The sequence below is a fragment of the Ceratotherium simum genome, chromosome 17 (assembly GCF_057802395.1).
Source record: "Ceratotherium simum simum isolate JZ-2026a chromosome 17, ASM5780239v1, whole genome shotgun sequence".
NCBI lineage: Eukaryota > Metazoa > Chordata > Mammalia > Perissodactyla > Rhinocerotidae > Ceratotherium > Ceratotherium simum.
In genome coordinates, this window is record NC_141916.1 from 34,978,594 (window position 1) to 34,991,651 (window position 13,058).

General features: G+C 38.9%; 1 protein-coding gene across 7 annotated transcripts in view; it reads right to left on the reverse strand.

Moving 5' to 3' along the window:
- BMAL2 (basic helix-loop-helix ARNT like 2) overlaps positions 1 to 13,058 on the reverse strand; it is a 76,619-nt gene that overhangs the window by 25,710 nt on the left and 37,851 nt on the right. For 6 of the 7 annotated variants that reach the window (XR_015554975.1, XM_087442648.1, XM_087442642.1 and 3 more), the window contains 4 exons: positions 8,756 to 8,835; positions 7,211 to 7,303; positions 4,875 to 4,992; positions 3,897 to 4,040 (listed from right to left, as the gene is read on the reverse strand). Coding sequence is in view for 6 of the 7 variants with exons in the window: in XM_087442648.1 (XP_087298774.1) it covers positions 3,897 to 4,040; positions 4,875 to 4,992; positions 7,211 to 7,303; positions 8,756 to 8,835 (435 nt within the window). In the remaining variant the exon portion in view is untranslated. The remainder of the gene's footprint in view (positions 1 to 3,896; positions 4,041 to 4,874; positions 4,993 to 7,210; positions 7,304 to 8,755; positions 8,836 to 13,058) is intronic. The other variant, XM_087442644.1, reaches the window with a different exon arrangement.

Here is a 13,058-nt window from a genome sequence, read left to right on the forward strand (position 1 = left end):
TTGTTCATTGCTCTGGGCCCAGCATATAGAACAGTGTTTGGCCCATAGTGTGTAGTTAACAAATATTTATTGGAAAAAAGTTCTTTTTGAACACGGTACCATATAATGGTGTGTTGTTGTGCATCCTTTCCCTACTCCACAATCAGTGACCTCATGTTGGTAGCTTGAAATTAGTCACAGTGTGACTATTTACACCACAGTAATTGGCAAAGCTACAAATCAGGGCTTGATATTTTTTGTTTGTGTTTTTCCTGATTGTCTAGACCCATGAAAGTGATGGACAAAATGTTAATAATGAAGATTAAACTTAAAAGTGTGGTGTGTCTGTAGTTGTTATAAGGTGAGTAGCACAAAAAAAATGAGGAATCTTCCAGTATTAAAAAACTAAGCAATTCAGCACAAGTCACTCATATCATTGACAAATGAGTGAAGTTCTGAAATCTTCATGGTTTTGCTTTCATCTTACTTATTAATGTAAAGGAAAATATCAACCAACTTTCTTACCAGAACTACACTCAGAGAGCTGGTTGGGAAACACTGACCAGCAAACCACTGCACCCAGCCCACATCAGCCTACAGGTCTGGCCCAAGTGCCTTCCTTCCCAACACTATTTTCTGCATCTAGGATCTAGTCACACTGGTCTTTAAGTCCTCCAAATACCAATTTTTTCCTACCTCAAAGTCTTTATACTTATCTTTCTGTTAGGAATTTTGTCATGGCCAGCTCCTTCTCATAAAAAAAAGTCTCAGATCAAACATCACCTAAGAGAGACTTTCTCTGAGTATTCTAAAGTAACTACTTCTTGCTGGTCGCTGTCCTCACTATCCCATGTTATTGACTTCATTATACTTTCCACTACCCAAAACACTTATTAATTTACATGTTGATCGGCTGTCTCCTGTCCCTATAATGTAAGGTGCACTAGAGCCATGACCTGTCTGCCTCTTTCCTGTGTATCCTTTGCATTTGGTACAGTGCCTGGCACATGGTAAGAACTCAATAAATCGTTGACCAGCCAAAATATATTTAATTAGAGACTACTATGTCAAGCAATGATCTCAGACTTATCTCTATCACTTTACTTAAGCATAGCCAGTAAGTAGAGACCCTTTTGGAAACAAGATTATGATAAAAGCTGTGGGAAAATGCAGGTGGGGTAGGAATCTCCACCAACAGAACTTCAGCCCCAGTCTTGGGCACTGTAGCCCAGGGCGTCCCTTCTTCCTCCACTCTCTTGCTCTTTCCTCCTCTTGTGCTCCCAGAGAATCTCATACTTGAGAGAAGAGGCTAAAGCAGTGGTTCTCAAAGTGGGTTCTCTGTATCAGCAGCATCAGCAACACCTGGGAACTTGTTAGAAATGCACATTCTCAGGCCCCACTCCAGACATATTCAATTAGTGTTTTAAAATCCCTCCAGGTGCTTCTGGTGCAAGCTAAAGTCTGAGAACTATTAGTCTAAAAAAATATCTTAAAAATATATTGCTCCAGCACACCTAAATTCTACTGCACACGTAGGAGGAGTTTAAACTGTGATGGGTGAGTTTGGGTGGAGGGTGAGGTTTTGTCAAGGGGTCTATGAGTAGAAGTTTGGTCTGGATAAGCAATTTCAAATTCAAGAATAGGAATTAATTCAAATGTGGATACAGAGTTGAGATGGAGAGAGTTGGACAAATTTATTCATGTCAGAAGGCTGACTGGAAGAATTGGCAGGAAGAGTTAGATTAGGGTGGTGGTGGGGGGGAAGAATACAAAGGTTGAGAATCAAACCTGTGGGTTGCAAGGTTTAGCACCAAAGAGTAAGTTGGTAGGGCAGGCGGCAGAGGGTGAGATCAGGTTTTACAAACGTAAGATGGTTACACTGGGCACTAGCCATGCACCAAGACAAACAGATGACTAAAATGCTAGTACTAAATAAGTCCGTGCAGAAAAATCTTCTTGTCCCAGAAGGAAAGACAAATTAATCTGGTAATCTTTAAAACACTTACAAAACTGATAATTCTAGCCTCTCCTCAATTTATAACTTGAATCAGACACCACAGAGATTTCAGCCATGTTAAGTAGTTGCATCGACCGCCATGTTTTTCTCTCATGGATTGCTGTGTAGACGAGGTAATTCACTCATGGTTGGATCTGCTTCACCTCTGGTTAAATCCTAAGGGTAAAATGTACTACGGTCCAGGGTCTACCTGGAGTACGACTCCTTGGACCAACCACACAGAAGGAATCTTGCTGCCCTTGGAGACTATTTCCACATTATATGGCCATGTCTCAATGTGATAAGACTAGTATAACTGATTTGGGAAGGGAGGCAGAGAGAACAGGCACCTTGAGGTAATGACAACAATGGTATTTACCAGCTGCTCTGCACTGTCCTAAGAGTTTAGGTGCTTTATTCCTAATAGCATTCGTAACAGCTCCTAACAGTTATCCAGTGTTACTATGCTAGGAACCATGCTAAACCCATTACAGGCATTAAACTCATTTAATCCTGGTAACAGCCCTATGAAGGAGGTTCTGTTATTCTCATTTTACAGCTGAGGAGAGTGAGACCCAGAAGGATTTAGTATTTATCTTAAGTCACATAGTTAATGATCACAAGTTAGGATTCAAACCTTAACAGTCTGGCTCTAGAACCTATGCATTTACCCACTCCACAAAACCATACAACCCTGTGAATATCCTTGTTTTACAGATAAGGAAACTGAGGATCAGAGGGGTTAAGACACTTGTTCACAGTCACATAGCTAGCAAGTGGTAAAGCTCAAAATTTGATCCCAGTCAGGTGGATTCCACAGCTTCTTCACCACCAGTTCAGCTGTGACTTCAACCCTGAGTAGGCTGTACATGTGACTCTGGACAGCTCGCCACCATCAGAGCCAAGGGCAAGAGGGAAGCAATTGATAGTTTACAAACAGATCTCCCTTAGGAATGCTGATGCGCTCTGCTTTTGTTTCTTTACAGTATAAGGTAAGAGCAGGGGTTTAGGTTTGACTGAGTTTTGCCTATTTCCTTTTCTGCAAGTTACTGAACCTCTCCAAGTCTCTCCTCCCCGATTCTAAAACAGAGATAAGAAGAGTGTTTTCATGGGGATTACAACGCTTATTTAGCACAGTATCTGGCAGGTAAGTGCTTAATAAGTGAGAATTAGTGATTATCAACTTAGGTGGTTGCCAAAAAAGATTCTGACCAAACCTTGTAAATAAATTGAATCTTGCAGCTCTATATAAATATGCTTTTAAAAAATGTGAAAGCAAGTCTCATGTTAAAATTTGCATTGGGAATCCTATATCTAATAGGTTATATGTTCTTAGGAAAAAAGTCATGAGACATTTTGCAAGCCCTGAAATTCCCCAATTACGTAAAATAGATGAGTGTTAATTCAAAATATAAATATCTGTAAGACAAATCTGTAAAAGAATTACAAGAAAACAGAACTAGGAATATTTACCAAAGAACCACAATGTCATGAAAATTAAAACTACACCTGGAACATCTTAAGAAACTTTCGCCAAAATTTAATCAGGCTCTTGTACTACCGCAGTTTTTAAAAAAGACCTAACTTTTATATTTTAAAAGTAATAATGGAGTTTTGTAACAAAAGTTTTATCTCCATCTCTTCCCATTTTTTCCCATTTGATAGTCCCCAAACTGCAATTTCAATAGCACCATTGAAATCTGGGCCAATAATGAAAATATGTAATTACCTGATAAATTGGAAAGAGATAATAAGCCAGTCTAAATAATTCTGGTTAAAAAACCATCTTGTTTCCTTAGGTGCTGTTGGCCTCAATTGTTTGCCTTGACCATACAATTTATTTTTTTCTGTACAGAAAATATCTAGGACATTAATTTTATATCCATGCCTCAAATCACTTGACATTTTAAAATGATGATACCTTTCTTCTCTGAGTTGGGTAAGCGTTCATGCTCTTGTTTGACAGAGATTTTACAGGTCTTTATCCGACAGAAAAAGGATCGTCTTGAGCCAGAATACACACGAGTCCTTCCAGTGTGAAAATTACTGTGAACTAGCAAACCAGCTGTGACAGCGGAAGGAGGCAAGAGAATAAGTAGAAAAGAACACTTTCAAATAATTTTGAAATTTATCTCCTAACATCTTCTGATCTTTGACATTTCATTATAAATTGAAAAACAGAAATGGTTATCTAAAGCAATGGCATCATTGTAAACCCCAAAGTGAAATATACCAAAAAAATGTATTGTCAAGCAATCTTATTTTGACAACTTATAAACACTTGGCAATTTATCTTTGTTTTTTCCCCAGGGGGTGGATAATTAAGATTATTTAAATGAAATGAAATAAAAAAGGAAAAAACCCTCAACTAAAATAGTAATCAATGGCATACAGCATCATCATTTTTAATTATAAATAATTATTTGGTACTAAGCATTTTCAGAGAAGATAAGTATTTTTGGAGAAAATAAAGAAGACTTACACTTCCTAAACACAATTATACAAGGTCTTTCATATTGAGTAGACCTAACCCATATAAGAAAGAGAATAATCGTCTCTCAGCAAATAGCTAAATAATGAAAACGCCAGCAATGTTTTTTATTCCAAATGATACTTGCTTGTCAAGATTTAATTAGCATATGAAAAATAGCGAATATGAAGCAATCACATTTTTCCCAGGCCATCTTCATATGAATACATTTATTTTTATATGTGTGTATGAATACATAAATTCTCTATAGTTTAAAAAAACAATAGGTTGAGGATTTTAAAGTTTACTAAATAATCCTTCTCCTGATAAAACCATATTTACCTAACTTTGCAAAACACTGTATAGCTGTACTTTTAAGTAATAATTATATTTACATAAAATGGTAAGCACGCTGAAATGAACACTTACTTTTGGCACCTATTAGCTTCTCTCTTGGTGAGACATCAGCAGAAGAAAGCTGTTCCTTTACTTTGGCAACATCTTTTGGGTGTAAAAAGTCAAATAAGCTTTGTCCAGTCAAACTAGCCTGTTTATAAGACAGACGTTCATTTAACATCAGGTCCGTGATTTCTCTACACTTCCTCATACAGACATATGATAATTATTCTTTTTTGTTAAAGCTGCATTTTCTTAAGCTCGAAGTTACATCTGCTACACTACGTGACATTAACTTAGTGTTAAAAGCAGGTGATACTCGTAGATAGAAAGATACACGTGCACAGACCCATATCTGGATGCACACAAACCACATACAAACATCCAATCACTGATATTCTGTTAACTCTTGTTACTCTTGTTGACATCCCCCAATTCACATATGTAACTTCTAAATCATACTCTGATTTACTTTAAACTTATCTTTGGTAAAAACAAAGAGAGTATATTATAGTATAATATGGAAGTCACAGTATCTGTGACTTTATGGTGTGACTCAGAGACTTGCCATATTGCTAGAAAAAAAAAAAATCACCATACCATTGAAAAACATCTCCCACTTCCCATTCCGCTTCCCCCAATAGGCACAGTGTTCCTAGGTCTATGCCTTTCTTTGTATGGTCTCATCACCTGGAATTTATTACCCCTTCTCTACAAGCTCAATTCCCAGGCCACTCCAGCCAATTTTCAAAAAACTCCCTAGATTCCCTCGCCCAACTTAAAATGTCTTCCTCCCCTTCTCTGCTCATCTTAAAGCCTAGCAGACATTCTACTTCATGTGTGAAGCCCTTCCTGACCCACAGTGATCACCCCTCTTCTGAAGTCCTTTATTACCAGAGTAGACATTCCTATAGAAGACAGAACAAATGGACCAGCTGATACAAGTAGCCGCACTGCTTGGCAGTTAGAGACATCATACCAAAAACACCAGCAATGTGATTTATATATCAGTCTACTGTGTTATTGGTTAATATAAGTTTACATCCAGAACTTGGCTTCAGAGCAAATCAGGTTTCTAAATCTGAAAAGCTGAGGCCCAGACCCTGCATCACGGGGATCCCAAAGTCCTCCTGAGCAGTCAATGAGTCTCTCAAATGGTCTCTGAAATGCAAAGTCAGTGCCCAGTGGGACTGGACTGCCTGTCACTAATTTGGAACTTCAGTGCTACCTTGAATTGTTAATCATCTTAGTGTGTGAGATGATCTCTATCTCCAATTAGAAGATAGAATAATTCAGTCTTGCCCTGCTTTTGCGTCCCCAGCTATAACCAGCTGCATGATTCATTTGGTTCTCATTCTTTCTGTACATAGGCTCATCATATGTTTTCCTGTTTTTTAACTCATTATCTATGAATGCCTTATATCTCTCCAAGTTTTCAAGTTTTAGGGGAATATAGGCTTTAATTAATGGGAGTTATTTAAGATTAAAGCTGTGGGCTATCTGATTTCTAGTTTAAAAGAGACCACAGGTGCTATTTTATTTACTCTGTTGGATTACTTTCAGTGCTATAGTTTTTGAGTAACTAGTTTAAATTAAATAGTGTTCAGTAATGAGGAGATAAAGCAATCACAAAGCTAGTTAAATAAGAGACGTATTTCAGAATTTGTTGCCAGAGATTAGATCAAAAGCTGTTATGCAATGCATATAACTTAATAGTAAATAATAATGCTGTCTCTTAGAAGGAACAGAGAAAGGTGACTAACATTTTTCAGAGACTCTCAAATATGATGCCCTATTTAGGTTTTTTTGGGTTTTTTTGGTGAGGAAGACTCACTCTGAGGTAACATCTGTTGCCAATCTTCCTCTTTTTTTTTTTTTGTTTAAGGAAGATTAGCCCTGAGCTAACATCTGTGCCAATCTTCCTCTATTTTGTATGTGGGACACTGCCTCAGCATGGCCGACAAGTGGTCTGTAGGTCCACGCCCAGGATCTGAACTCGCGAACCTGGGCCACCGAAGTGAAGCGTGCCAAACTTAACCACTATGCCACGGGCCCAGCCGCTATGATGCCTTATTTAGTTTTTACATCCTGAGAGACAGGTATAATCATCCTTTCCACTTTTTACCTAGGAGAAAAATGAGGCTCAGGTAAATAAAATATAACTTACTGAAGGTCAGGAAATGAACACTATTGTCAGTCATAAAAATCCATACTCTTTCCACACATCTTTCCATCTCTCTTAGAGTTCTAATTTAGCAGAACCTAATCCCACAACCCAATGGGAAGAAAGGGTTCAGAGAAAAAGCTTTGAAATGTGTTTGTTCAAAAAAATTAAACATAATATAGAAAATATCCTCAGTTTTGGATACCTGATCATAATTAAGTATTTTGGAGACTGATTTAGAAACGAAGAGAATTTTTCCTCTTTCACATCCAACCACAAGTAGGAAGCCTTCTGCAGTCTAGGATTTAAAAATATGCAAGTGAATATTTAAAAAAATTTTCTGTCTCTCCCACACACACACACATTCAGATTTTGAGGAAATTATGGTAGCAATAAAACTAATACGGTGGTCATAGAGCTAGTAAAATTAATTTTAAGAAATCTTCTTAAGATACAAAAGGATTGATAAAGAACATCAAATTGAACCCTAGTCTAAACTAATGTTTTTGACATGGAAAGTTCAGCCATGGAAGATTTAGTTGAGATATTTCCTAATATAAAAATTACCTATACCAAATTCTATACTGCATACAGAAACTCTAAGAGATTAAAACACATCACCAACGATTGCCTGTGGATGTGCTGAGATGGGAGGACTATGTAGACTGGGGACCAGGAAGGGATGAAGACATTCTACTGTATACCTTTTTATACTTTTGGAATAATAATAAGGTATCACTCATTCAAAACTAAATTTAAAAAATTCTAACTTATCAGCTACTCCCCAAAGATCTACCTAGTACATCCTCTGAAGCAACCTGTATGGAAATGGATATGTGCGGACACATGGGATGAGTCTGGCAATCCCACCTGACATTTCCTTCAACTCATTTTTTACCAATTGGAAACAAACATGAGGTAAATTAGGCCGACATGTTCTACAGGGCAGAACCAGGGTTATATTAAGTTAGGAGTGAAAAAACACTTCAAGATGGGTGAGAAAGCTCCCAAAGCATACTGTGCCTTTTGTATCTTTAAAAATCTTATTTGCAAAAAATCCCTTATATTCCTCTGGGGAATACTATATTTGAATACAGCTGTTCAAATAAAAAAAGTGGCTTTTAAAAAAATTAAAAGAAAAATGGACAAAAATATATATCAAGAATCTTTCTATTTAATCTATGGCTTAAAGCCCAATAGTAGTCAGAGCACAAGATCAAGACACTTACTACCTCCTGGGGGCAGGATAAGCCGATGACATCGGTATATTTTCCATGTCAAATAAACTTCTAGACCAGTGAATGAGAAAACCAATATGTATGAAATGACGAGGACAGAAATGTCAAAGCATCAATTAACAACTCATTAAGTCAGCAGTGATTGGCTAATCTGCAGAGAACAGGATCCTGAAGGAATAGGATACAAGGTAGATGCTTTGAAGGAGGTAGTAATAGCAGGGAATAGATCCTACGGTATCGGAGATGAGTGCATTAGACAGCGTAAGGAGCTTAGCATTAAAGATGAGCTTTGCTCCATATTTTGGAAAGTGGCTATCCTCTGCCTCTACTTTCATTACTTGAAACTAATAAGATATGGTTACTTGTATAACTTAAATTTTTATACTAAAAGAAGTTCGGTATAATAGAGTCCTGTATCTTTCTAACGCAAGCAAACTGAAGAAAATCTGCCTCCCATAGAAATAAAAATGACAGGACAAATACAACTGAAACAAATATATCTCTTTACTTACCTTCAGGATTAAGTGTCTGAGCTCATTATCCTGAATAAATGAGGGTCTATAAGTATGTCCCGCATGAGAATTTGTCATACCTAAAAATAAAAGTCAAAGTTATTAAAAATATAGTAGAGATGGAAACGTAGTAAGTGCTCAATGAACATTAGCATGCTGCTGCTGCTATTGGGGACAATGACGATGATGATGGTATTTTCTCTTTTAGCACACTTTAAGACTTCCCCTGCAATCATTCTCTTTTTTCATTATTACTAGATTACAATTTCCTGCTTTTATATTGTAAATCCTTGAAACTACTTATTCCTTTATACTCTAATGTGCATACAGTAATAGCTATACATAAAAAAATAAAATTATAAAAAAATGCAATATATGATATGCAACAGTATTCAACAATCTATATAGTTATTTTTAAAGATTTTATTTATTTATTCAGCTTTTTCCCCCCAAAGCCCCAGTAGACAGTTGTATGTCATAGGTTCACATCCTTCTAGTTGCTGTACGCGGGACTCGGCCTCGCGTTGGACGGAGAAGTGGTGCCTCCGGGCGCTCCCGGGATCCGAACCCGGGCCGCCAGCATCAGAGCGCGCGCACTTAACCACCAAGCCACAGAGCCGGCCCTATATAGTTATTTTTATAATTTATTAGCTTAATAAAACTGATCATATGAATTACCCTGATTGGGGAGATCCTGGAATTCCAAACTTTATGGATTCATAGGATTTTTCATATGACCCTTTAAAGATCATGTGGAGACTTCTGTTCTGATAATATACCAAAATGTATAAAAAATAAATGAAATAATTCATTTCAAGCCCTTAGCACTGAGCTGATTGTTTTAAAATGACAGTCTCTAAAGCAACCAAAGAGCTTTATCCAAATGATAAGAAATTATCAGGTCAAAACTCGGTAAAAGTTTGACCTGAGAGAAGTCAGGAAAGCACCAAAACTACATTTGCTTTGAGGGCATCCCCCAACCTTGACAGGGGAAAGCCCTTCATGGCCACAAGGGGGCGCAGGGGACAAGCCAAGGTGGGCCAACCCCAGACAATCTACAGGAAGGGGTGAATTTGAGGTACATCACTTACCCTCCCTTCTACTTCCCAAACTCCCTAACCCCAACCCCCTCCTCCTGGGCACCGCAAGCAAAGTTGCTTTTGCAAAAGAAAGGTGAGGGTAACATCCTGAGACATTTTAACCATAAACTGGCCCTTGGATGGATCTGTGTCCCAAACTCACCAATAACCTAAGTGGTGGGGGATAAAACAAACCCAGAAAACCAAAAACACCACATGGTATGATTTGGTAAAGTTTTCTCAGCTGGTAGCACCCCTAAGAGCCTGGCATAAGCAAAAGAAAACCTTCTCTTTTGGAATCTACCTTCTAGGTAGGCCTCAAAGAATTTTCCCAAATGATTTCTTGATGTTGTTACTTATTACTCACGTTGTTATTACTACACAATAGCCTGGTAAGAGGGAGTTGAGAGAGGGCTGCAAGATGCAGACTGTAACGGCCAGGGTACAGCAATCAATCAATGTGAACAAGGCAGTGACGTTTCCAGGCCTGTCTGGAAGCAAGGTTGGCAGAAGCACTCGGGGAAATCCTATCAGTGTGAATCAGCCAGGATGGGCGAGCCCTGATCAGGTGAGTGAGGGAGGACGTGCTACGAGAAAAAGAGGGCAGTATGGGTAGAGCTAAAGCCAGGGTGAGGGTGGCTGATAAAATACGTGCTGTGATGTTCTGTACACCTGCCAAAGGGGGGCAACATATTTGACTCGCAGATTTCTGATGGCAAAAATAAACGAGGAAACATCACTTTCATTACAGTGTTCATCAGGTTAAAAAAATGACAATGTGATAATAATGATCAAAATGACAATAACTACTATTCCAGGAGTTATACTCCTCCTCCTCCTCTTATCTTCACCATCACCATTATATGCATTCCTCTTTTTTTTTCAGCTCTATTGAGGTATAATTGACAAATAAAATGGTAAGATATTGAAAGAGTATATCGTGGTGATTTGATACACATATACATCGTGAAAGGTTTCCCCCCATCTAGTTAATTAACATCCATCACTTCAAATATTTATCTCTTTTTTTTGGTAACACTTAAGTTCTACTCTTAGCAAATTTCAATTATACAATATAGTGTTATCAACCACAGTTACTATGCTATACATTAGGTCCACAGAACTTATTCAACTTATAGCTGAAAGTTTGTATCCTATTACCAACCTCTCCCTATTTCCCCCACCCCCACTCCCACCCCCCCCCAGCCCCTGGCAACCACTTTTATACTCTTTGTTTCTATTAGTTTGCCTTTTTTTTTTTTTTTTGAGATTCCACATATAAGTGATACCATATATGCATTATTCTTTGCTCTTAACAACCACCCTATAAGGCAAATGCATTGTCCCTATTTTATAGATGTGGAAGTTGAAGATTAGAATGTTAAATAACTTGGGGAAATCACACAGCTATTAAGTCAGGGAGGCAGGATTTGAACCCAGGAGGTTTGCCTCCAGGATCTACACGCCTGCACCACTGTGCTCTACTGTTCCCAGTATTAAGACTGCACACACAGAATGCCCACAGGTTCTCTGAAGGTGCTTGCTGCAGAGCAGGGCTACTCCAAATGTGGTCTGCAGACCATCATCACCAAGCTATGGTGAGAGGAGTACAGAAATTAAGAATAAGCATTTAGGAGGCCGCCCCGGTGGCATCGTGGTTAAGTTCGCATGCTCTGCTTCCGCGGCCTGGGGTTCATGGGTTTGGATCCTGGGCATGGACTTACACACCGCCCATCAAGCCATGCTGTGGCAGCATCCCATATACAAAATAGAGGAAGACTGGCACAGATGTTAGCTCAGGGACAATCTTCCTCACCAAAAAAAAAAGAATAAGTATTTAGACACTTTTATAGTAATGTAATACTGTTGTGGCATCCCAGCCCAGGATCATTTTCCACTAATTAACTGTATTGTATTGTACAACACATGGTGGGGAACACTTGTCCTTCACCCAGATAGTCTGAGAAGCACTGTGGAGTGTAGTGAAAAAAACACCATCGTTCTGTCTTTCATTATGTGTGGACCAAAAGAACACGATCCACAGGCAGCCCTCTGACAATCCAGCGTCTAGGCTTTTGTGGAGCGAGTTGGGGGTACATTCCAGTGAGTGCACTGGAATGCAGACCCAGCTGCTTTAGGTCATCTCACTTGTGGGCAGCACTGACTAGAGTCAGGCCAGGATGTGTGATGAGTGACCACCTCACTTCAGCTGAGAAGGGCCAATGGCGAAATCCATGCTCTGTCCAAGGAATCCCCTCTGGATTTCGACACTGTCTCCTCCCTACAGAGCTTCCCTTGCCTCTCCTCTCATTCAGACTTCCACTGGAACATTTATCACACTGGGTTTAATGATCTCTTCATGGGTCTGTCTCCTTGTCTACTGTGAGGCCCTAGAGCGCAAAGATCTTGCCTCTTTCATTTGCATATCCCCAGCACAGAACAGGAGCCTAATTGATGCTCAGTTCATGTGTGTTGAATTAGTTGATTGACTCATGGCTTTTCCCTCAGGTCCTCCACTCTCAGGACATTGCAAATGTAAAAACTGTTGGGTAATTTTAGGATTGCAATCAAACAACCTCACTTGAGCCTGCAAATATTCATCGCTAAAAGATCCAAGGGAAATATTGTATACAACTTATGCAAGACCCTGTTGTGGGTAAAAGAGAATCTTATTTCCCAATAGACTATTAGGAAAATAAGACCTCCAATCATGCTCCCAAAGGGAAGCCCGCCAGGCAGAATCCCAACACTTGTGCTGCTCTGCGTGGCATTGAAGGGATGGACCGAGGGTTGTACTTTATTTTCCCTACTGCTTACTCTCGAGATCTGCGCACAGTCAGCTGGCTGGGCATAAGCCATTTTTCTACCATCTGTGGAGATCTAAACAAGGTCATTTAAAGTAATTATTTTTACAACTTGCACAAGTTACTATTAAATAGGCCTTTAATAGCTATCTCTAGTTTTACTTCCTAATTTATAGTATATGCTCCCCCCTCTGCTACCTCCTCCAATCTGAATGGATTTCCCAGGATTATTTTGTTCATCATGAAGTAAGGTTCTCTTTGGGCTCCGATTTGTACCTGGAGTCCAGGTAAACACTGCTCTCCTCTAAGCCACATTAACTTGACTTGGCAAAGTCCCTGGATTCTCACCATAACTTTCTTTTCTCTGGAATAGATTTTCCTTCTCCTGACATGCAGTGTAGGACAGAGATCTAAATAAGA